The sequence below is a fragment of the Callorhinchus milii genome, unplaced genomic scaffold (genome assembly GCF_018977255.1).
Source record: "Callorhinchus milii isolate IMCB2004 unplaced genomic scaffold, IMCB_Cmil_1.0 Scaffold27, whole genome shotgun sequence".
Taxonomy (NCBI): Eukaryota; Metazoa; Chordata; class Chondrichthyes; order Chimaeriformes; family Callorhinchidae; genus Callorhinchus; species Callorhinchus milii.
Window position 1 is genome coordinate 3688772 of NW_024704768.1, and position 22089 is coordinate 3710860.

Here is a 22089-nt window from a genome sequence, read left to right on the forward strand (position 1 = left end):
ATTGAACTCCGGTCTCTCGTCTGCAAAGCGAGTGCTCTAACCACTGAGCTACAGGACTCCACTGCTGTTCACCGAGCAGTAAGTCGGACCGAGGGGTAACAAATTGTGGGAAAGGCCCTTTAAGTGTAATTTGGTGGTGGGGGTGCTCCCTCCCTTCCCTCCCCTCACCCTGACCATTTCCCCCCTCCTCGCTCCCTCCCTTCCCTTCCCACCCTGACCATTTCCCTCCTCGCTCCCTCCCCCCCCCCTCACCCTGACCATTTCCCCCCAATGCTCGGGTCATGACCCAACTGTGCAGCGCCTTGGGACGTCCTCCTGACGTGAAAGGCGCTTTATAAATGGAATCTTGTTGTTGTTGTTGTTGTTTTTGTTGTTGGTTGTCGTCGTTGTCGCTGAGGTGAATGGGGGAATTCCCCTGAAAGCCGTTATACAAATGTCACGTCGTCGTCGTCGTCGTTGCTCTCCACCCTCCCGAACCCCGACCCCCCCCACCCAGCTCGGGGGACCGAAATTCCGACGGTCCAGCGGCCTCGGGAGGCCCTCCGCGTGTAATTTGGTGGTGATGATGATGGTGGTGGTGGTTGTTGTTGTTGTTGTTGGTGTGGATGGGGGAATCCCCTCCCTTGTGACAGCTCTCGTGACGTCAGACGCACGGGCTGCGCGCTGACGTGTATTCTTGGAAATCAGCTGATCCGCACGGCTCGCGGCTCTTCCCGCCGCCGCCGCCCCTCCCTGCTGGGGGGGGCCGGCGGGCTGAGTGACGGGCAGCCCCGGCTGACCAATCAGCGGTCCGAGCTGCCGGCCGCTGCGGGACGCGATTGGTCGGCCGCGAGGAGGCGGGCGGGAGCTGGGGGGCCGGGGTGGGTGGTGGGGGGGGGGAGGGGGGGGGGCGAGCCGAGGCGCGCGCGCGATCGGAACCGACCAATGGGCGCGCGGCGTGCGATGATCGACAGGTTGCCGGGCCAATGGGGAGGGGGCGCGTCGGCGGTTGGGCGGGAGCGGGAGTTGGGAGGTGACGGACGGCCCCGCGCGAGCCCGAGCCCGAGCTGAGGAGAAAGTCTGCCCTGAGTCGGAGAGCGACGAGCGCCGGCGTCAACGATGTAAATCTGAGGCCTTTTTTTTTCCCCCCTCCACCACCCTCCACCCCCACTCCTCCCATCAACAGGTAACGGCGGCGCTGACTCCCTCACCCCCTCCACCGGTCCAGTCCAGTCCTGTCAGCGGCTCCTCACGTCCCCCCCCCACTCCCGCAATGTTCTGGATTCTTCTCTCAGACCCCCCCCACTCCGAACCCCCCCCCACCCCCCCCCCACCCGCCTGGAGTCTCTGCCCTTAAGTGCTCTGCTCTGGGGACGCTCCCCTGCGTGAAGGGTGCTGTATAAATGCAAGTTGTTGTTGTTGTTGTATAACTCCCCACTGCCTGAGCTCTCCCCCCCCCCCCTCCTCCTTTCCTATTACCCCCCCCTCCCATTACCCTCTCCCCCCCCCCCCACTCACCCCCAGTCTAGGTCTCCAGTTTCTATTCCCCCCCTACTTCCCCCCCCCCTCCCTGGGCTTTCTGCCTCTCCCCGTTCAACCCCACCCCCCCCCCCCCCCCCGGGTTATTTGCCCCCTTCCGATTGCCCCCCTCCACCCTGCTCCTTCCTATTAACCCCCCCCCGCCTCTACTAACCCCCCCCGCCTCCTATTAACCCCCCCGCCTCCTATTAACCCCCCCGCCTCCTATTAACCCCCCCGCCTCCTATTAACCCCCCGCCTCCTATTAACCCCCCCGCCTCCTATTAACCCCCCGCCTCCTATTAACCCCCCCGCCTCCTATTAACCCCCCCGCCTCCTATTAACCCCCGCCCCTCGCGCTCTACCCACCCGCTCACACACACACACCCCCCCCCTTTGCCATTTTACAGGTCAAAACCGCTTGAACTTCTCCTCAATGTTTACTTTCAAGCGTCATAACTGTTTTGTGTAGAGGAACGTGGCGGTTGTTTGAGTCAGCGCGAGTCCCGCATAAGTCCAGGAGGTGATTGACCCCATCAGCTTGTCGATCGGAACATCGGGAGAAATCCCTTCTCTTCTTTCCACTATGTCTTGCGGTATCTTTTGTGTTCCCCGTGAACCAGCAATAAGAAACTTGCGCTTACCCCGGACCCGTTCACGTCCCCGCCAACCCGCCCGTCCGCTCCCTCCGTTCTCCCCGCCAACCCGCCCGTCCGCTCCCTCCGTTCTCCCCGCCAACCCGCCCGTCCGCTCCCTCCGTTCTCCCCGCCAACCCGCCCGCTCCCTCCGTTCTCCCCGCCAACCCGCCCGTCCGCTCCCTCGTTCTCCCCGCCAACCGCCCGCTCCCTCCGTTCTCCCCGCCAACCTGCCCGCTTCCTCCGTTCTCCCCGCCAACCCGTCCGCTCCCTCTGTTCTCCCCGCCAACCTGCCCGCTCCCTCCGTTCTCCCCGCCAACCTGCCCGCTCCCTCCGTTCTCCCCGCTAACCCGCCCGCTCCCTCCGTTCTCCCCGCCAACCCGTCCGCTCCCTCCGTTCTCCCCGCCAACCCGCCCACTCCCTCCGTTCTCCCCGCCAACCCGCCCGCTCCCTCCGTTCAGCCGGTCTCAAGCCCCTTCTCTTCGATCGTGCCTTTGGTCGCCCTTACACCTCTCTGCCTTCCCTCACCCCTACACTACCACCCCCCCATGCTCGGGTCCCGACCCCTGACTGTTAAGCGCTTTGGGATGACCTTCCGATGTGAAAGGCGCTCTATAAATGTCATTTGGTTTTTGTTGTTGTTGTTGTCCCAAGGTGCTGGACAGTCCAGGGTTTGCTGGGGGTGGGAACCAATTGGAGGTGGAGTGGGTGGAAAGATGACCGAAGGCACAGACAGGACTTTGATTTAAAGTCTTATTTGAAAGATGCTGCCATAGACAAATGGCAATTAAAATGCTGAGAATGTGCCACTTAAAGGGAACTGAATAAAGATTTGAAGAGGAAGAATAGAAAAGACTGGAGTGGGGGAGGAGAGAGCGGTTAATTGTAATTGTAGTTCTTAGTTTAAGTGAAGAAAGGGGCCTCAGCATTGGTTTGTTGGGCTGAATGATTTCTGTTCTTGTAAACCATTTAGAGTTATTATACAGTAGAACCTTTCAGGTTAAAATGGAAACACCTGTATTTTGCCCACCTGAAACACAAAGCAAAGGCTGGGGGGGTGGAGAGGATCTAAATTAACGGCTCAATTGTTTTTTAAAAAATCTGTAAATTGAATATCGTCGTGTTACGACCCAAGATATTTATGAAAACAGATGGTACTGATTTACACACAGACCAGTTTGTTCAGATGAGGCGAGCTTCACTTTACTCCCGACTTTGATAGATTTATTGGGGGTTGTTTGAGTGGTGAATGCTGGCCGATTTGAGATAACACACAGACTGGCAGTAGGGGACTTTTCTGCGCCATCCCATGTAATCAGGAAGCTGATCGGTGGTCAGGCCATCAGCATCTCTGCCCTACCCTTAGGAACTCCATCCCACAGTCCCTTCGCCTTGCCCCCTCCCTGGCCTCCTTCAAGTTGCATCTCAAGACCCTCCACTTTGACTGTGCCTTCGGTCACCCCCCCTACCCCCCGCCATTCACGCCGCTTGATCCCAACCTCCTGCTCGGGTCCAGATCCCTGACTGCCCAGCGCCTTGGGATTGTCCTCCCAACGTGAAAGAAGCTATACTGCAAATGTAATTTGTTGTTACTGTTGGTTGATCGTTTGAGTAACAGCACGTTCTGTACTGTACTAAACGGTGGTGGCTTTTCATGCGTTGAATTTGAGAGAAACCTGAAAAAAACTTTGCAGGAGACAAGCTTCCCATTGTGCTGAGTGTGAAAGAGTTCAGTGATCAGTGATTCAGCCACTGCATTGTGAGAGTATGGGTGGTACATGGAAGGTGTGACCTGAAACTCATTGAGGAAAGTTGAGTTGACGTCTCGGGAAGCGAGTAGAAGCATAATTGACATCAATATTTTGTTCTGCAGCGGTTATCGCACTGCACAGCGCACTCACGAATGTCAAACACATACCTCTATGATTCCATTGCCCTTTAATCTAGTTTTATTGTTTGGGAGTATGTTATGTTGTTGGGAGAGGTCTGGTTCTGTTGCCGTTTGGGTCTGGTTTGTGCAGTGATTTTTGAGGTGCAGTGAAGTGTTATTCTGCGTATTATAACCCTCTAACCTCTTTGTTTCTCTCCTTCCTCATTGTGTCACTTTCATCTATGAGTAAGATGCCGTACAAGTTGTGGTGTCTATGTGTCTTGTTTGAGGTCGGTAAGCGGAGAGTGCTTTACTCTTTACCTAAAGCATCAGTTTGGCTTAGTTATTGGCACTCTTCGTTCTGGTTCGGAACATCAACAACAAATTATATTTACACTAGTATAATGTTCCAGGTGTTGTAGAAAAATGCAAATGTTGTTACCATTGCATCAGATTGCTTGAGGATAGTTGGTCTTCTCTTGGCAGGATGATGAGCCAGTGGGAATTACTGAAGCAGCTTGACACCAAGTACCTGGAGCAACTGGATGAGCTGTACCAGAATGAAGCTCTTCCTATGGACATTCGGGAATACCTGGCTCACTGGATTGAAGCGCAGCACTGGTACGGTTTGTTACACACTCCCTCCTATTTATTACATTCAACCTAGTTCAGTTTATTATTTATTACGATTATTATTCAGTGTAGTGTGACTGCTCAGGTTTGTGGTGTGTTGCCGATGCAGATTCATTTACACGTTTACCTCCTTCGTTTCGCTCCTTCATTTCTAATTGATCTCTTTCTATAAAGATCCTTTATTATAAAAGTAATCCTTGCATTTGATATAGCACCTTGTCGCATCGTTGAAATATAGAATATACTGTGAAGTGGAGTGACTACGTATATTGTGGACGAAAATTTAGGATGAAAGATGTATTTTCGTTACACCAATCTCATGTCTGACCCAGCGCCTCTCACCCAATGAGGACGTCTCAAAGCGCTTCACAGGATCACTGTAAAGTATAGTGACTGTCTGTTTAACGCAGCAGCTCCCGGTTTGCATACAGCAATGTCCCTGCAAATGGGCACAATGCGAGCGGTTTTATCTTGTCTAGGAAGTTTTGACATACCAGCCTCTGTAAAGTAGCAAGTACACTCTGTATCTCTCTCATGCACACTCAGGTCTATCTGGTTTGATTATTTACAGTAGAGATAAAAACATGTTTGAGGTACCAGGTGTCTACACTTTTCCCTGTCAGATAGTGTGGGTTGGGTGTTAATTTGAAGGTTGTTTTGCATAATAACAACTAGAATGACTCATAACATCCACTAGTGAATTGCATAACAGCTCAGGCTTCTGATTCTGAGGAATGCAAAACAAATTCAATACTGTTAATTTTTCACCAGATATTAAAACTTGTATGGGACCTACAGTGGAGCCTCATTATAAGACCATTTGGGCCTTGAAACCTTAATAATATATAATAATCCTTACATTTGATATAGCGCTTTTCACGTCTTCTCGACGTCTCCAAACGCTTCACAGAATAGACTGTAAAGTGAATTGACCGTATATTTGTGTGCGAAATATCTCCTAACATAGAATGGACAGCATAGAAACAGGCTATTTAATCCTATTAGGCCTTGCCTATATTCATACTTTCCATGAGCCTCCACACCTCCTAATCCCCTCCTATACCCCGCTATTCCCTTCTTCCTTCATGTATTTCTCTTCCTTTATTACCCCCTTCCTCCTCCCCTCCCCGCCCTCCCAGAATGAGTCAGTCAATGTATTCACCTGGCCCCAAGTTTCTAAGTGTCAAAAGATCAGAATTCAGCACCCAAGCGCTTTGGGACATCCTCCTGGCGTGAAAGGCATGATACAAATTTAATTGGTTGTGGTGGTGTTGTTAATTTTTGTCAACTCCTTTCGTTTTAAAGACTTGTTGATTGGAATGGCTCTTCCCTGTTTCAATGTGTTTGCAGGGAGCAAGCCGCAACTAGTTACTCCCAGGCCACCATCCTCTACCAGAACCTCCTGGAACAGATCAACAACCAGTACAGCCGCTTCATGCAGGAGAAAGCTTTCGTCAGCCAACACAACTTCAAGAAATACAGGCAGAACATTCAGGTACTGTGCTGCCCGCATTCCCTCCCTGCAACTCTCTGTCTCATAGGAACAGGAAGGAATAGGCCATTCACTGCACTGTGCCAAGTGGTACTGGGGGTTTTGGTGAAACCACTGGTTATTAATGTGAATGTTATTGCAGAAGTAGCACAGCTTTCAGCTGGTATGAAGGTTGCTTTGACTAACAGTTTTTTTTTCAATACATGAACTATATGGGATGTGCGATCACACAATGTCCTTGGGTAATAAGCCACTGACGATAACTGACACCAGAAACATTCTCTTCTGCTTTATGAAAACTTGTGGCTGAATCTGAGCCAGCGGGTGAGGAAAGTATTGTGAAATCCACTTGTAGCAGGGTAGAGCAGCTGAGTCCTGCTCTTTTTATCTTTCTCTTTCCCTCTGGATATCCTGTGTCGATTCCTGACGTCACCTTGTGAATACTTTGTGCTCTAACACTTTCCTTAGATAAACACTGATATCATTGAGACATAGAAACAACAATAATGCATGGATTATAGGTAGGGAATGGCAAATATTTAGTAAACCTTGTGATTTTGTTTTGCAATATTCTGCAGTCTGCCAAAAAAAATTTTAACAGTGCATTTACTTACTCAGGGTCTGTGCAGGAAGTGGATAGTTTAATCCCACTAACATTGACGTGCTAACACAATACATGTTCCATGGCTTCTCTGTGGTGGAGAGGGATAATGGTTACAACCACTTTTTGATCCAAGCTTTATGATCAAGATCACGTTTTGATGTTCTTGATTTTTCCGAACTTATTTCCTGTCCACTTCTACACATGACCAACCCATCACCTCCTGCTCGTTCCCCTCTCTTGCAAATAACCTCTCGCTTTCGTTTTTCTTAGGCTGTTTACGGAGAGGACCCTGTTCAGTTGGCAAAGTATGTGGCTGCTTACCTGAAGGAGGAGGGGAAGATACTGGCCAAGGTTGTGGTGGATCAGCAGGTCAGACTGAATTATTAAAAATCCTTGCATTTGATAGAACGCCTTATCACGTGGTTGAGATATGAGTCCTGTAGCTCTGGTTAGAGTAGTTGCTTTGCAAGCGAGAGACCTGGGTTTGATTCCCAGCAGGGTGAAACCTTGGGCAAGTTTCCTTACTCCACACGCCTGATAATAATCCCTCAAGAAAATAAAACAATAATAAATTGGTCACTTCAAACCATGACTGCTGTGCGCAGTTGGCTGCCACATTTCGCCCTCAAATATACAGTCAATTCACTTTACTATTTCTATTCTGTGAAGCGCTTTGAGACGTCTAGAAGACGTGAAAAGAGCTATACCAAATGCAAGGATTATTATAAAGCGCTTCATAGAATATATTCTAAAAAGTGGCATGACTTTATTTTGTGGGCAGAACTTGGCAGCCAATTTCGCACAGAAGTGTCCCACAAACAGTGGATTGAGTGAACAAATCCATTTTTTATTTTTTTAGGAGGGATTATAAGCGATCTGCCAATTGACTAACAACCGGGTTCCTACTCACTGCTAGGTAAACATAGGCGTGTGGAATAAGGAAATTTACCTAAGATTCTGCCCTGTCCAGGAATCGAACCTGGGTGCTTTTGCTTGCAAGGCAATCATGTTAACCACCACGCTACAGAACTCCACAAGACTCATTATTGTTTGTAAGCTGTTGCTGGCATAAATTCGCTGCAGCTTTTGTCTGAACATTAACATTCCCTTTGATTAATCTCTTTCTGTGAAGTGCTTCGAGACATTTCTTTTGCATATGAATGTACATTGCTGGATAGTGAAATGCTGTAATGGGAATGCCTTGCTATTTATTCCTTACTCACACTTCTTACCCCTTCTTGTTCTAGGCTCCAGTCGGGAAAAACCAACCCATGGAATCAGAGAAACAGCAAGACATCGAACAGAAAATGATGCATTTGAAATCGAGTGCACAGGTGAGAGCAGTGTGAATTGACATTATCTTTCTGACTCTTTCCTCCACACACCCCCACCCCACTCTTCTCCTCCAGACTCTTCCTAATGCCAGCAACCGGTGAAGCTGGGTTGTTGGTTTGTTCCCGTTTGATGCATTCTTAAAAAGGTTCCTATCTCCCTCTCCGCCCTCCTCCCAATTCCGAGAGACCCTGGCTCCTCATGTCAAAACGTTTTCTTCCTTGCTTGGAGGGCGAGGGAGCATTCTTGCTCTCTAACCGTTCTCTCTTATTCCTGCAGATGTGCGAGCAAGAGTCCACCTTTTTGGAGGAACAGCAGGACGAGTTTGATTTCAAGTTCAAGACTCACCAAGTGAGACGCCAAGGTGAGGGCTCGCAACTCCCTGTGCTTGTGGGATGTTGGGGTAGTAACACAGGAGCTTGAATGTCCCCCTGAACATGCAGGAGGGACCTCTGCTTCAGAGTCTCAATTGAAGGAGACCTTTTCCTATACTCTTGTGAGGCGAGCACTCTAACCACAATGTTATTCTGGAGTCCTGTGGCATAATGTTTTGCGCACTTGCCTCGCAAGCGAGAGGATCCAGGTTCCATTCCCGGGCAGGACGAAACCTGAGGCAAGTTTCCTTACTTCATCGCAAGCCTCTGTTTACCGAGCAGTAAGTCGGTTGAAGGATCGCTTTTTAGTGTAATCATCTCTCCAAAAACAAACAAATAAATAAATAATAATAATGGTCGCTCAATCCATGTCTGTGGATGCTGCTGTGCACAATTGGCAGCTGCATTTCGCCCACCAAATATACGGTCAATCCACTTTATAATATGTTCTGTGAAGCGCTTAGACGTTTCAACGACGTGATATAAAATGCATCAAAGGCGCTATATCAAATGCAAGGATTGTTATTATTATTACTCTTTTGGGATGTCCGTTTAGTTCCTAGCCCAAGGCTTGAACCCACAACCTTCTGATCCAGAGGTGAGGGTATAGTCAGCTGAGCCAGGCTCAGGCACAGTGTAATTTTTTCATGTTGATCCTTTCCATCTTTCAGAGACCAGCAATTACAATGATGCCCAATTGACAGAAGACTGGAAGACATTGCAGATCATGCTAAACAAACTGGATTCCAGTCGGAATGTAAGTCTTCTATCCATGAGCCGCAGCTGTCTGGGAGACCCGAATCCCACTGCTATACGTCTTGTGTAAATCTATGCAATTCTTTTTCAAACGCTGTTATAGCTTCTGCTTCAACCACTGGATTTTAGTGGAAAATTCCAATGTAATTTGTTGTTGTGCCCTTCACGTAGAGTGGTTTGCAAATACATAATAACCGTCTGTAAGCCTCTTAACTACTTCCTTTTTCTTTTTGGTGGTGTTAAATTTATGCCCCGGCCCTTCCAATTCGGAACACACCAACTAATGCAAATAGTGTTGCATGTTTCGCCTCATCAGAAACGTCATGATATACAACATCCTGAACTTGTTTACCACAGAGTTTCATTGATAAATTCAGCGAACTGCTGACCAAAGCTGAGAAGCTGCTGGACATTCTGGTGAGCGAGGAGTTGGTGGACTGGAAGATACGGCAGCAAAAGGCTTGTATTGGAGCCCCTATAACCGTCAGCCTGGACCAGCTGGAGAACTGGTGTGTAGAGATTACGTGCCGGGGAAAGAGAGGGGAGCGGGATGGGTGCAGAGGTGTGTGTTGGGGGTGGTGGGGGGAGTGTGTAGAGTTGCGTTGCTTTGTTATATAGTCTCTGTGAAACAACCACCTCTCCAGCTGCTGGACTGAAGACCCCGTTCCATTTGGTTGGATGATACAATACAAAATTACATTTACACAGTGGCTTTTGGGTTGGGAGGACGTCCCAAGGTGCTGGACGGTCAGGTGATTTGGACCTGAGCTGGGTGGGGGGGTTCAGTTCACCCCTCCCTCCCTCCCAACACTGTCTGTCTCTCAGGTTCACGGTGGAGGCAGAGTGCCTGTTCCAGCTGAAACGGCTACTGAAGAAGCTGGAGGAACTGGGGAAAAAGGTGACATACGAGAACGATCCCTTCAAAACGAAGATACCAGCTTTGAAGGAGCGAACTATCAAGCTGCTCAGCAGCCTCATCAAAAGGTTACTGCCTGGCCCTCCACCGCGCCCCCACACACACACCCACACACACACCTCGGACCTAATTGTGCTTCTACCTGCGGTTCAGATCAATGATAATAATAATCCTTGCACTTGATATAGAGCCTTATCACATCTTCGAGATGGCTCAAAGCACTTCGCAGGATATACTGTAAAGTGAATTGCCTGTATATATTTTGTTGAGTAAGCAAGTACTGACCTTAGTGGTTAGAACGCTCGCCTCACAAACGAGAAGCCCGGGGTTCGATTCCCGTTCAAGGCAACCTTAGGCAAGTTTCTTAACTTAACCTAGCAGTAAGTCAGAATCCGGTTGTTAGTTGATTGGTGGATCAGTTTTCCAGAAGTAATAATCCTTTTTTTTAAAAACAAAAANTAATTTGGTAATTTAATCCTTAGGAAAGTTTCCTTAATCCGTGACTGTTTGTGGGGACGCTGCCATGCGCAGTTGGCTGCTGCGGTTCGTCCACAAAATGTACAGTCAATTCGCTTTATAGTATATTCTGTGAAACACTTTGATACGTCTCGACGACGTGATAAGGCGCTATATCAAATGCAAGGTTGTTATTATTTTGACTTGCCTCCTTTAACGATTCACTTAGCTTCCGCTTGCTTTTTGCAGTGTTTTATCTGTGCGCTTAAATGAACGATTTCCTCATTCCAGTGCGTTTGTTGTGGAAAACCAACCATGCATGGCTCCTCAGACTAAGATGCCTCTCTTGCTGAAAACAAGCACCCAGTTCACCGTAAAGCCCAGGTAAGAACGTAAAGATGTGTTGGGTTAGTAGAAGATTGGTGTCCATGCTTTGGAGACGATGGCAGCTGACACGAGAGCGTATGGAGCTTCCATCTGAGTTGTTGCGTTAAATTAGTGGGCTGTAACATCCTTATACTGGGCAGGATAAGCAAGACATTCTGTCACGTAGTCCTGTAGCGTAGTGGTTAGGGCACTTGCCTTGGAAGCGAAAAGATCTGGGTTTGATTCCCAGCAGAATGAAACCTTAGGCAAGTTTCCTTACTCCACTTGCCTCTGTACCCAGCAGTAACTAGGAACCCGTTTGGTAGCCGATTGGTGGATCAGTTTTCCCTGTGTAATGAGCCTTTTTTAAAATAAATAAATAATTTATTCACTCAATCCTTAGGCAAATTTCCTTAATCAACGACTGTTTGTGGGCAATTGGCTGCTGCGTTTTGCCCACAAGCTATACAGTCAATTCATTTTACAGTATATTCTATGAAGCGCTTTGAGACATCTCAAAGACGTGATAAGGTGCTGTATCAAATGCAATGTGTTTATTATTATGTCAAGGACATGTCAATACCTCATACTCGCAGTCCGTGAGTATGAGGTATTGACATGTCCTTGACTTTGTGACCCAAAGCCCTGAGGAGTCGGGGAGTAAGTGGGGGCGGGGGGGGGAGTCGAGCACCATGGTGTACCAGTGCTATGTGGTTCCAATGTGTAGCTTGACGGGCAGTATTTATTCTTTGTGACGCTCGTCTCCCGTTTCCTTTCAGACTCTTGGTGAAGCTGCCGGAACTGAACCACCTGATGAAAGTGAGAGCTTGCATCGACAAGTGAGTGCCCACTGAATATTGCCTGTCAATCCCTGTCACCTCCTTTCTCACTGTCTTGACCGTCCGTTCCCTGGGTTAGAACATTCCTCCAGTGGGTACAGGGACCTTTGCTGCCAGAAAATTCGGCCGCCAGTCAAGTTGCATTGTACCGATGGCCTAATCACGTCGTTGAGACGTCTCAAAGCGCTTCACAGAATACGTTGTGTACGCCTACAAAACTACATGATCTGGCTTATGCTAATAATTGTTTTATGCTTCCTTGCAGGAATCCACCGAATGGGAAAGGGTAAGAGGCATTGATGTCACTAATCTATGTCCTTGCGTGCGTAGGTTCCATTGTTTGTTTATTAACGTTTAGTGCCCTCATTTCAGTTGGCCAGTAAGCTCCTCTCCACGTGTTCCCTCAGCGAAAGCCAAGTGAGACAAAGGTTACTCTCGCTAGAGAGAGTTTGAAGGGCAACAGACTTGTTTGAAGCTTTTGGTGGCAGAAGCAATTAATGATGGGGGTATTTTCCTCAGTCGAGACATTAATCTGAGGTTCTGTCTGCCTGTTAATGTGGCCAATAAAAATCCCACGGCGCTATTAATAATACTTGCATAGCACTTCTTCTCCTGAGAGTGTCTTAAAGTGCTTCGCAGGATATTCTGTAAAGTGAAGTGACTGGATGTTTTGTGGACGAATGTGGCAGACAATTTGCACGCATTGATGTCCCACTATTGGAAAAGAGTTTCTCCAGGTCCAGTATTGAGATGGATGATAACGTCTCTTCCGCAAACAGTGGTTAAGAGCAATTTATATGCTTGAATTATACAATAATGCTAATAATAATAATAATCAGGTTCAAGAGCACAGAAAGCTCCACAGAGACAGCTGCTATACTGCTGTCAATTTCTCTCGGCAGGTACCGGAGGTTCAATATCTTGGGCACAATTAGCAAGGCCATGAATATGGATGAGTTGAGGCACGGGGGATTGTGTGCTGATTTCAGACATCTGGTAAGGAGCAAAAGGTGGCTGGTTAGTGGGGCAGTTACAGTTTTACTGAGTTACTTGTATTTCGATTTGAAGATCCTCTCACTCTTCTTTTAATCCCTTCACACCTTCACACCTCCCTACCGCTCTGACCTGCTTACTCCCCAACCCACTACCCGCTGCCTCCGTTCGACTGGCTCCGGCCTTCTGTTTGTCCCTCGTGCCCTTCGTTCCACCAACAGTGGCCACGCTTTCAGCCACGACACTCTGGAACTCTCTCCCCAATCCCTCCGCCTTGCCCCCTCCTTCCCCATTTTCAGGTTGCGCCTGAAGATCTTTCTCTTCGACCGTGCTTACGGTCAACTCCCCCCGGCTTGGGGTTGTGCTCCACCACTGTCAAGCACTCTGGGACGCCTCCCTGCATGAGGGGCACTGTGTAAATGCAACTTGTTGTTCTATTATGCAGTGCATTATGTGAGGGTTCAGAGGAAATGCTTTACATATTTACAAGGCTACTTGACCGTGTGTTAGAGGGTTTCAGGGGACAGGGGGAAGGAGAGAAGTGGCTGTGAGTCAACGAGGTGGAAGTTTGAAGAAAAGTGCAGCTACCAGAATCCGCAGTGGTTCCCAAACTGATCGTTTTCCGCTCTTGTGATTTCAGCAACTCAAAGAGCAGAAGTCTGGCATTGGAGGCAAAGGCAGCAACGAGGTAAGGCAGTGTCCTCCCTCTATAGGGCAGCAAAGTTATGTTGCACCTTGCCACCAGCAATGGAGGAGGCGATTTTGGTTGAAGTGGTCAATACCATGTTTTAAGAAGCCTTGGGTTAGTTATAATGTGAAACGGTCTCAAAGTGCTTCGCAGAGAATCGCTGCCAAACTGCAGGGACACCGTTATGAGGGGAGTTGACAAAATATGCCATGATATAACTGAGGGTCCTGACCAGCAATGTTTTATTTGGTTAATTAATTAATACAAGTGCAAGTTATTAATAATAATAATCCTTGCATTTGATACAGCGCCTTATCACACTGTTGAGACTGCTCAAAGCGCTTCACAAATGTATTGTAAAGTGACATGGTGTATTTTGTGGGCAAAATGCGGCAGCCAATTGTGCACTGCATTGACCCACAAACAGTCGTAGAATAAATGACCAATTTATTATGTTTTTTCGGAGGCATTATTACCCCCAGAAAGCGGTCCGCCAATCGACTAACAACCGAGTTGCTACTTAGTGCTAGGGACCGTTCAGCCTATTCGGATGTCCTCCCTGATGTGAAATGTAAATTTGTATTGTATTATTTGCCTCCTGTACGATGTTGCTGATTTACTGTTTCCCCCATCCCCCAGGTGTCCCTGATAGTGACTGAGGAGCTGCACATCATTAGTTTTGAGACAGAGCTGCACTGGCAGGAGCTGGTGGTAAAACTCGAGGTGGGTTTTTACCCCTGTTTGTGTTTCACTGACATTACAGTAGCATTGGCACACGAACACACACCACACCTTAAACATCTGCCTTCTGTCCTCTCAATTCTGACCACTTCAGTGGAGGGTGCGCGTGGAGCTTAGCACGAGCACAAGTTCAGCCTCTTCAGGCAAGGAGGCACGATAGATAGGAAGGAAGGAACAACGCTGGATAACACCAATAGGACATGTTGAGATTGTGGCTGTATTGCAGTGGAGGTTAGAAATCGACCCTCATTTAATTTTCAACTCTGCTTTCTGTCATCTTTCCTCCGAACTACTCCACTCCTTCTCAGCTCAGGTGCCCAGCCAGCAGTCTAAAGCAATTTTGAGACCTCCCTTCACGAAGTGAAAGGTGTAATATAAACGTTAATTTTCTGGTGCTTTCTTACCACGTGTACTTTTTTTTGACGTCCGACTGTTTCTTCCTGACAGACCTCAACGTTGCCTGTGGTTGTGATTTCCAATGCCAGTCAGCTCCTCAGTGGTTGGGCCTCAGTACTTTGGTACAACATGCTGTGCAATGACCCAAAGGTGAGAGGAGGGATGATTTATAGTAGTGGTAGGGAGGGGAGTGATGTGTAATAATAATAATAATCAAGCACTCTGGGATGATATCCTGCATGATGGTTGCTGTATAAATACAAGTTGTTGTTCTTGATCACTCTTGCATTTGATATAGCACGTTATCATGTCGTCGAGACATCTCAAAGCACTTCGCAGGGTGTACTGTAAAGTGGTTTGACTGAGTGTTTTGTGGGTGAAATAACCGTGAATGCACAGTAATTACCCCTCACAGTATATTCTGTTAGGCGCTTTGAGACGTCTCAAAGCCACGATAAGGCGCTTCAAATGCAAGGATTATCATTAATATTATTATTGCATATTAGGGAATGTAGCAATTCAGAGCATGCTGAACGGGATTGAGAGAATAAAACCCAGAACAATATTCTCAAGACAGTAGGGTCAGTATTGTGGAAGGACGAGATTAAATAATAATCCACAGGACCTCCTTCGACCTCTCGAGTGATCTGTGCGCGGTCAGTCAGGACCGGGGAGAAGCCTCGAGAATTCAGCCCCACTTCCCAGGACCTTGCTAGCTAACCACTGATCCATTCGATTGGCTCTGGCCTCCTGCTTGTCCCTCGGGCCCTCCATTCCACCATTGGTGGCCGGGCCTTCGGCCGCTAGCCCCTCGAAACTCTAGAACTCTCTTCCTCTATCCCTCCACCTTGCCCCCTTTCTTCCCCATCTTCAGGTCGTGCCTGAAGACTTCCCTATTCAACTGTGCCTACGGTCATCTCCCCCCTCCCTCCCGGCTTGACATTGTACTCCACCGCTGTCAAACCTGGGACGCTATCCTGCGTGAGGGGCGCTGTGTAAATTTAAGTTGTTGTTGATGATGAATCCAGTTTTGAGAACATTGCATTTTTCTATCAAAGGCTTGGAGATTAAAGGTATTTTGTTTTAATTTCTAGCACTTGCTGTTCTTTTCCAACACTCCAGCGGCCCCTTGGCACCAGCTCTCCGATGCCCTGAGCTGGCAGTTTGAGTCCAACACCAAGAGAGGGTTGGACAGCGACCAACTCTCTATGTTGGCAGAAAAGCTCTTTGGTGAGTGAGTACCCAACCTCAGCCCTGCGTGGCATTGGAGTGCTTGCGTTTATATAGCACCCCTCACGCAAGCGTCCCAGACCGCTTACAACAAATGCAAGTTGCCTCCTTCGAGACCCATCTCAAACCCTCCTCTTCGACCGTACCTTCAATCACCCTCCTTTTTTTTATGCCCCCCCCCCCGCCCTCCACCCTCCCTGATCCCGACCCCCAGCTCGGGTCCGAAACATTAACTGTCCAGCGCCTTGGCACTTCATCCCGATGTGAAACCTGAAAATGTCATTTTGTTTTTGTTGTCGTAGTGTCCCTAGGATGTGTGTGCGCTCAGGTGCTTATGTAACGCATCAATGCTGGTGTTCAGTTTAAGAAGTGCATTCCTGTTCAGCGAATGTAACGTAAAGCTGCACTTTCCAAACGATAGAAGTTGAAGTAATAGAGCACAGAAACGGGCCATTTGGCCCAACTGATCTGTATTGGGTGGTCATGCTCCACATCGGCCTCTATCCCTTCTATTCTTCTCTTCTGTAACCTTTGCTGTAGAGATTCTTGTAAATTCGTGGTTAGAGCAATTGCAAACGAGACGACCTGGGTTCGATTCCCGGGCAGGACAGGGCGAAATGTTTGGCAAGTTTCCCTACACCACACACACGCGCTCCTTTCCTGTCGCTTCTCCCTCGTGAACACGTCACTTTTTCTCTGAAATCTGCTGATGAGGTTCTATACAATATTTACATTTTTATAAAAAAAAATTATTTCAACGTTCAGGGCCTCAACAGAATTACGCAGACTCTTCCATTTCGTGGGCAAGGTTTTGCAAGGTTAGTATCAGTGACATTACATTTGTTGCTTACCCCACAACCCGCTGCCTCCGCTCGACTGGCTCTGACCATCTGCATGTCCCTCGTGCCCTGTATTGCACCATTGGTGGTCGCGCTTTGAGCCACTAGGCCCCGAAACTCTGGAACACTCTCCCTCTATCCCTCTGCCTTGCCCCTTCCTTCCCCATCTTCAGGTCGTGCCTGAAGACTTTCCTCTTCGACCTGCCTACGGTCACCTCGCCCTCTTCCTGGCTCGGCGTCGTGCACCGTCACTGTCGAGCGCTCTGGGACGCTACCCTGTGTGAGGGGGCGCTGTGTAAATGCAAGTTCTTGTTGGATATTTATCCAGCTTGATGCCATTCTCAGCAATGGTGGCTGTAAAACCAGTGTCAGGGTATCAACCTCACGGCTCGTGGCGTATCTGGCAAACGACTGCTGGTTGTTTGACTTAGTATAAAGGCTGAATCCTAGTTGACTGCAGGTGAATGAATCCACACGTTAGATTGTGCTCAAGCCTTTGCCAGGACGCAATACTCCCAAGTGCAATACGGGGGGAGCTCTGCTGCATTGCTGGTGCTGTTTTCTTCCAGGGTGAGACGTCTAATTGCCTCCTTCAAGGCCTGTCTCAAGCTCCTCTTCAACCGCGCCTTCGGTCACCCTCCTACTTCCACCCTACCTGCCCTCCACCTCAGCTTGGGTGCAAATCCCTGATTATCCAGCGCCTTGGGACGTTCTCCCAACATGAAACGCGCTATACAAATTTAATTTATTGTGGTTGTTAACTGCCTGCTCGTGTGTCCGTTTAGAGATATTGTGATGCTTTTAAGAAATGAGGATGTTTCTCCCGCTGTCCTGGCCAAGAATCCTCCAGATAAATTGGTCCTGGCTGTTTGTGGGACTTTGCTGTGCTGAAAGTGGCTACGCATGCACGGCTTGCTACCCTTGTTAACAATTATCTGTGAGATGCTGTGAGAGGTTTTGTCGTTTCCAACTGTTATTTCAAGCGGAAGGATTATTACAGTTAGCTGCTATTAAGAAGCTGTCTAACACCAGTAACCCTGAAACGAGCACAGAATTCTTTGGTTTCCCAGTCGAAAACGATCCTAATGTAATGAATGATTCCCCTTTTGGTATTCAATCTGTTACAGGAGAATTTACCCAAACAAAATTTTTCCTTTTGGATTTGGCTGCAAGGCATTCTGGAACTCATCAAACGTTACCTGGAGGATATCTGGAATGCCGGGTGTGTATTTGGGATTTACTTTGACTGCGGGCTCTCTCTCAGATTGGGAATATCCGGCTCAATGGCAACTCGAGCGTCTCGGAGCCCTTTAAAGACCTTCCTTTTTGATCGTGCTTATGGTCACCGCCCCACACCCCCTCCCTCTCGCTCTGGCTCGGTGTCAGACTTCGCCACTATCAAGCGCTCCGGGACCCTACCCTGCGTGGAGGGCTCTATATAAATGCAAGTTGTTGTTGCTAAATTGGCTTTAATGCTTCACTGAACCAACGCCATAATCCTGAATGTCAAATGATACTTCGGCAGCAGTGCCTTGTCTTATTGTGTTCCAGGGGCTTTGGCTTCCACAGGTGCAATAGTTTTCACAGTGAGGGAGGGGGCTGGACGGGTGTGTGAGGGTGGAATGTCGCAGGAGGAGGCTGAATATGTGAGGGGTTGGATATCTGAGGCCAATATATAAGTGTGAGGTGGGGAGTGGGCCCGGGGGTGGGTGGGGAGATGTCTGTCTGACTCTGAGCGTGTGTCTGGAGTGGGGAGTGAGGGGAAAGGTGCTGAAGGTGAGACAGGCGAATGACTTGCTTCCTCTTTTCCCCCCCCACCACGCCTCGCATCCCCCCAGGCACATTATTGGATTTCTGAGCAAACAGAGGGAGAAGATTCTCTTGAAAACAAAGCCCACTGGAACCTTCCTGCTGCGCTTCAGTGAGAGCTACCGAGACGGAGGCATCACCTTCTCTTGGGTGGAACATTTACCCAACGGTAAGTGAAAGATGAGTCTCGGTTACTCGTTTCGCCCACAAAATACACAGTCAGTGCACTTTACACTGTGAAGTGCTTTGAGGCATCTCAACAATGTGATAAGGCGCTACATCAAGTGGATAAGCCTCTGTTTACCTAGTAGTAAGTAGGAACCCTGTTGTTAGTTCATTTGCTTTTGAGGTAATAATCCCTTAAAAAAAATAATAATCGGATCACTCAGTCCACCACTGTTTGTGGGATGCTGCTGTACCCACAAAGTATACAATCAATCCACTTTACAGTGTATCCCGCGAAGCGCTTTGAGACATCTCGAAGACGTGATAAGGCGCTGTATCTAATGCAAGGATGATTATTATTACTAGCTGGGTTCGGCCAGGCTGGGTGTGTTGTGCAGAAGCAGTTGAGTGTTGGGGTGCTTCGACCGTGTCTCTAACCGTTGCAGGAAAGCCCAAGATCCACTCTGTGGAGCCCTACACTAAGACACACCTGTCCAACATCTCTCTCTCGGATATCATCCATAACTACAACATGATCGCCGACGAGAACGTTCCCGAGCACCCCTTGCTCTACTTGTACCCCAACATCCCGAAGGACGAAGCCTTCGGCCATTACTACACCAACTCTGAACCAGGTAATCAATAATAATAAAATGTAGTAATATTTTAATAATAAATAATATTTACGCTGGAGCCAATGGAGCCAGCTTCAAGTTTGCCAAGTTTTAATAAGTAACGTTATTAAATAAGTGACAACGCAAGTTGTTGCCAACCATTCACTTTGAAGTGAAGTGCTTTGAGATGTTTTTATGTTGTTAGGTGCTGTATCCATTGCGGATCATTGTTATTGATTAGTGAGGTTCGCTTGTGAACTGAAGTCAGGCTGTGAAAAGGCAGAATGGGGAGTTGATTGTTCTGTGTGCTCTCTTTTTCCCTCTCTTTCTGCAGGTCTGATGAATCACAAATACTTGAAAACCAAGTTAATTGTGGTGTCCGAGAGGTAAGCGAGCGAAAGTCAACCGTAACTCTGATTCTCAGGCAGATAATGACTTGTCAATGATGGGGAAAGGATCGGGATATAACCTACAGAGACGTGTGTGTGTGTGTGTGTGTGTGAAGTATTCAAAACTCAAAGAAATTGCCGAGCTGCATAGTGGGTGACGTCCTCTGATGGAGAGCATTAATATATTTTAGTGCACGCATCAATACCCGCTCACAAACTCGAGCCCAGAAGAGGGAATGCGATCAGGCGGAATGTGGCCAGAGAGTGGGGAATTGTGTCAGGTTGTGTCAGCAATTCAAGAAGGCATTAGATTGACTGTTTGGCAAAGGGAGGCCTCGAGCTGTTAAGAGTGAATATTTTACTTTGGGGACAAGAGGTAGTTGGGACGCTCTCCCTGTGTGAAAGGGGTTCTTTAAAGGTAATTTTGTTGTTGTTGTAGTTTCAACAATTAAATTCGGAGAGGAAACGTTACGTTTTTCACTCTTTTATCTCTCCCCGCCCCCACACAATGGTCCGCTTTTTCCATCTCGCTCCAGACCCCCCACTGCTGTACCATCCACTGAACGGCTGGAATCGTTGGACATGGATCTGTATGACTTTCCGCTATCAGGTAACTGTTTTCTTCTGGCGCTCCCAATGTGAAGGGCGCCGTATCAATGCAAGTTGCTGTGGTGAAGGTCTTCCTCTTCGACCGCGCCTCCGGTCGTCTCCCTCTACCAACCCCCCGGCTCGGAGTTGTGCTCCGCCACTGTCAAGCGCCTCTGGGCCGCTACCCTGAGTGAGGGGCAAGTTGTTGTTGTAGTGCCTGTGTGTATTCCGTAGGAGTATTGGTTAACTCTCTGTTGCGTCTTCCTGCAGATTCAGATTTAATACAGCTCCTGGAGACGAGTGATCTGAATCAACCCTGAGCTGTTCTGACCTTCAAGGAGGCTTGTGCTATTGATGCAAAGACTGCACCCCCTTCCCCCACCCCCTCCAACCCCTCCTACCACCATGAGGATGTCTTGTCATTGGCTCATATGACCAGCTGTACTCCGGAAAAGACCGGATCGATTGACCACTGCAAACAACAATAACTTATCTTCTCGGTTGATCCACACCACAAATAGCATTGGGCTGAAATGTTGACGCAGGTTTCTCTCTGTATGCTTGTCAGATTCTGCCCTGCTGCACTGAGTGCTGGTGCTGTGAATGGGGTTGACAAATCGATCGAGATGTCCTTGCCTCGTTTTCCCCCCGAAATCATACGGTGGGGGTGGGGGGATTCCCTCCCGAATCCAACCCCCAACTCGCGTGCAAACCCTCGACTGTCCAGCACCTTGGGAATTCCTCCCGACATGAAAGTACGACTTGAATGTAAGTTGTTGTTGTTGTTGAGAAGACCACTGAATTACCCCCTTCGTTCCCAATTCCTTCTCATGCCTCGTGTATTTACACTGAGGTGACAGGAGCATAATATAAGAATTAGAAGACTTAAGGGCCATCCAGTTCGCCTTCCACCATCCAGGCAGTCGCTTGCACATGTCATGTCCCAAACTATTTCCTGTTTCCCAAGATATTATTTCTTAACAGAAATCTGTTATGTTCTTTCATTTGTTGTTGGAAGAATCAACACATTCTGCTTCCACCGTCTTGTCTGCCGGTCTCCCTAGGGAGCTTGTTCTATACATTTACTCACTGAAATAGTGTTTCCGCAGATTTGTTTTGATGCAGAGTGGGAATGGATAATCCTGTGGAGATAAATTAATCGCATAACCACTTTTTGACATCCCAACCCCCATCACTCATCATTGCCTTCATCACTCACCTACCATCTGGGCCACTTTTGTGGGTTTCTAGACGTCCTGAATGGATATGATGTGATCCAAGTGAATTAACTAGCGTCCAGCTGCCTTTTTGCACACTACTTTTTTTTATTGATGGCTATTAACGTTGGTGGGGTCGAGAAGTCACAGCCTCCATCAGACCTGTGTTTGGCTGTCTGCACTTTATGGCTTCAACCAGCTTTGTTTGCCTGGTATTGCTTTGCTCTCAGTTCTACTTGGGAGCAAATACCAGGAAGGGGAAGCTGGTCACAGGTTGGGGCTGCTCTTGCCTCTGGAGACCCACAGCACCATGTCCCCAGGGCTGGGGGCGGGGGGGGGGGGGTGCGGGGGTGTGTGGGGGAGAGAGGATGTACTGTGGGAAAGTTTGCTTGATAATGATTGTCACCAAAGCGGGAATCTCGATTTTGAACCTTGGAAGCAGCTTTGGCCATAAATCTCATCCTGAAAAGCTGGAGGTTTTTTTACTGGTGGGAGAGAGAAGGTAAGGGTGGGGGGTGGGGTGGGAGAAAGTGTTTATACCGTCAATAGGATTAGGTAATTGGAGTTGAGGTACAGGTTAGCCGTGATCTAATAGAATAGTAGTTCAGACTCGAGGGGCTGAATGGCTTATTCCTATTCCTATGATAGAA

The 22089-nt window shown here is 48.3% G+C and overlaps 1 protein-coding gene across 5 annotated transcripts in view; it reads left to right on the forward strand.

Moving 5' to 3' along the window:
- Positions 1-20925, forward strand: part of LOC103191066 (signal transducer and activator of transcription 1-alpha/beta-like) — a 32208-nt gene extending 11283 nt beyond the window's left edge. For 2 of the 5 annotated variants that reach the window (XM_042344243.1, XM_042344244.1), the window contains exons 2-24: positions 4489-4623; positions 5986-6130; positions 7002-7100; positions 7979-8065; positions 8343-8427; positions 9109-9194; positions 9551-9702; positions 10019-10177; positions 10857-10949; positions 11711-11770; positions 12036-12056; positions 12673-12766; positions 13404-13451; positions 14091-14174; positions 14640-14738; positions 15683-15818; positions 16584-16636; positions 17785-17879; positions 18496-18635; positions 19078-19266; positions 19580-19631; positions 20171-20244; positions 20493-20925. In XM_042344243.1, the coding sequence (XP_042200177.1) occupies positions 4490-4623; positions 5986-6130; positions 7002-7100; positions 7979-8065; positions 8343-8427; positions 9109-9194; positions 9551-9702; positions 10019-10177; positions 10857-10949; positions 11711-11770; positions 12036-12056; positions 12673-12766; positions 13404-13451; positions 14091-14174; positions 14640-14738; positions 15683-15818; positions 16584-16636; positions 17785-17879; positions 18496-18635; positions 19078-19266; positions 19580-19631; positions 20171-20244; positions 20493-20542 (2235 nt within the window). In that variant the 5' untranslated portion in view covers position 4489 and the 3' untranslated portion in view covers positions 20543-20925. Of the gene's footprint in view, positions 1-989; positions 1101-1145; positions 1166-1964; positions 2021-4488; positions 4624-5985; positions 6131-7001; positions 7101-7978; positions 8066-8342; positions 8428-9108; positions 9195-9550; positions 9703-10018; positions 10178-10856; positions 10950-11710; positions 11771-12035; positions 12057-12672; positions 12767-13403; positions 13452-14090; positions 14175-14639; positions 14739-15682; positions 15819-16583; positions 16637-17784; positions 17880-18495; positions 18636-19077; positions 19267-19579; positions 19632-20170; positions 20245-20492 lie in introns of those variants that run through there. The other 3 variants (XM_042344242.1, XM_042344245.1, XM_007912011.2) reach the window with 3 other exon arrangements.
- The last annotated feature ends 1164 nt before the right edge of the window (positions 20926-22089 follow it).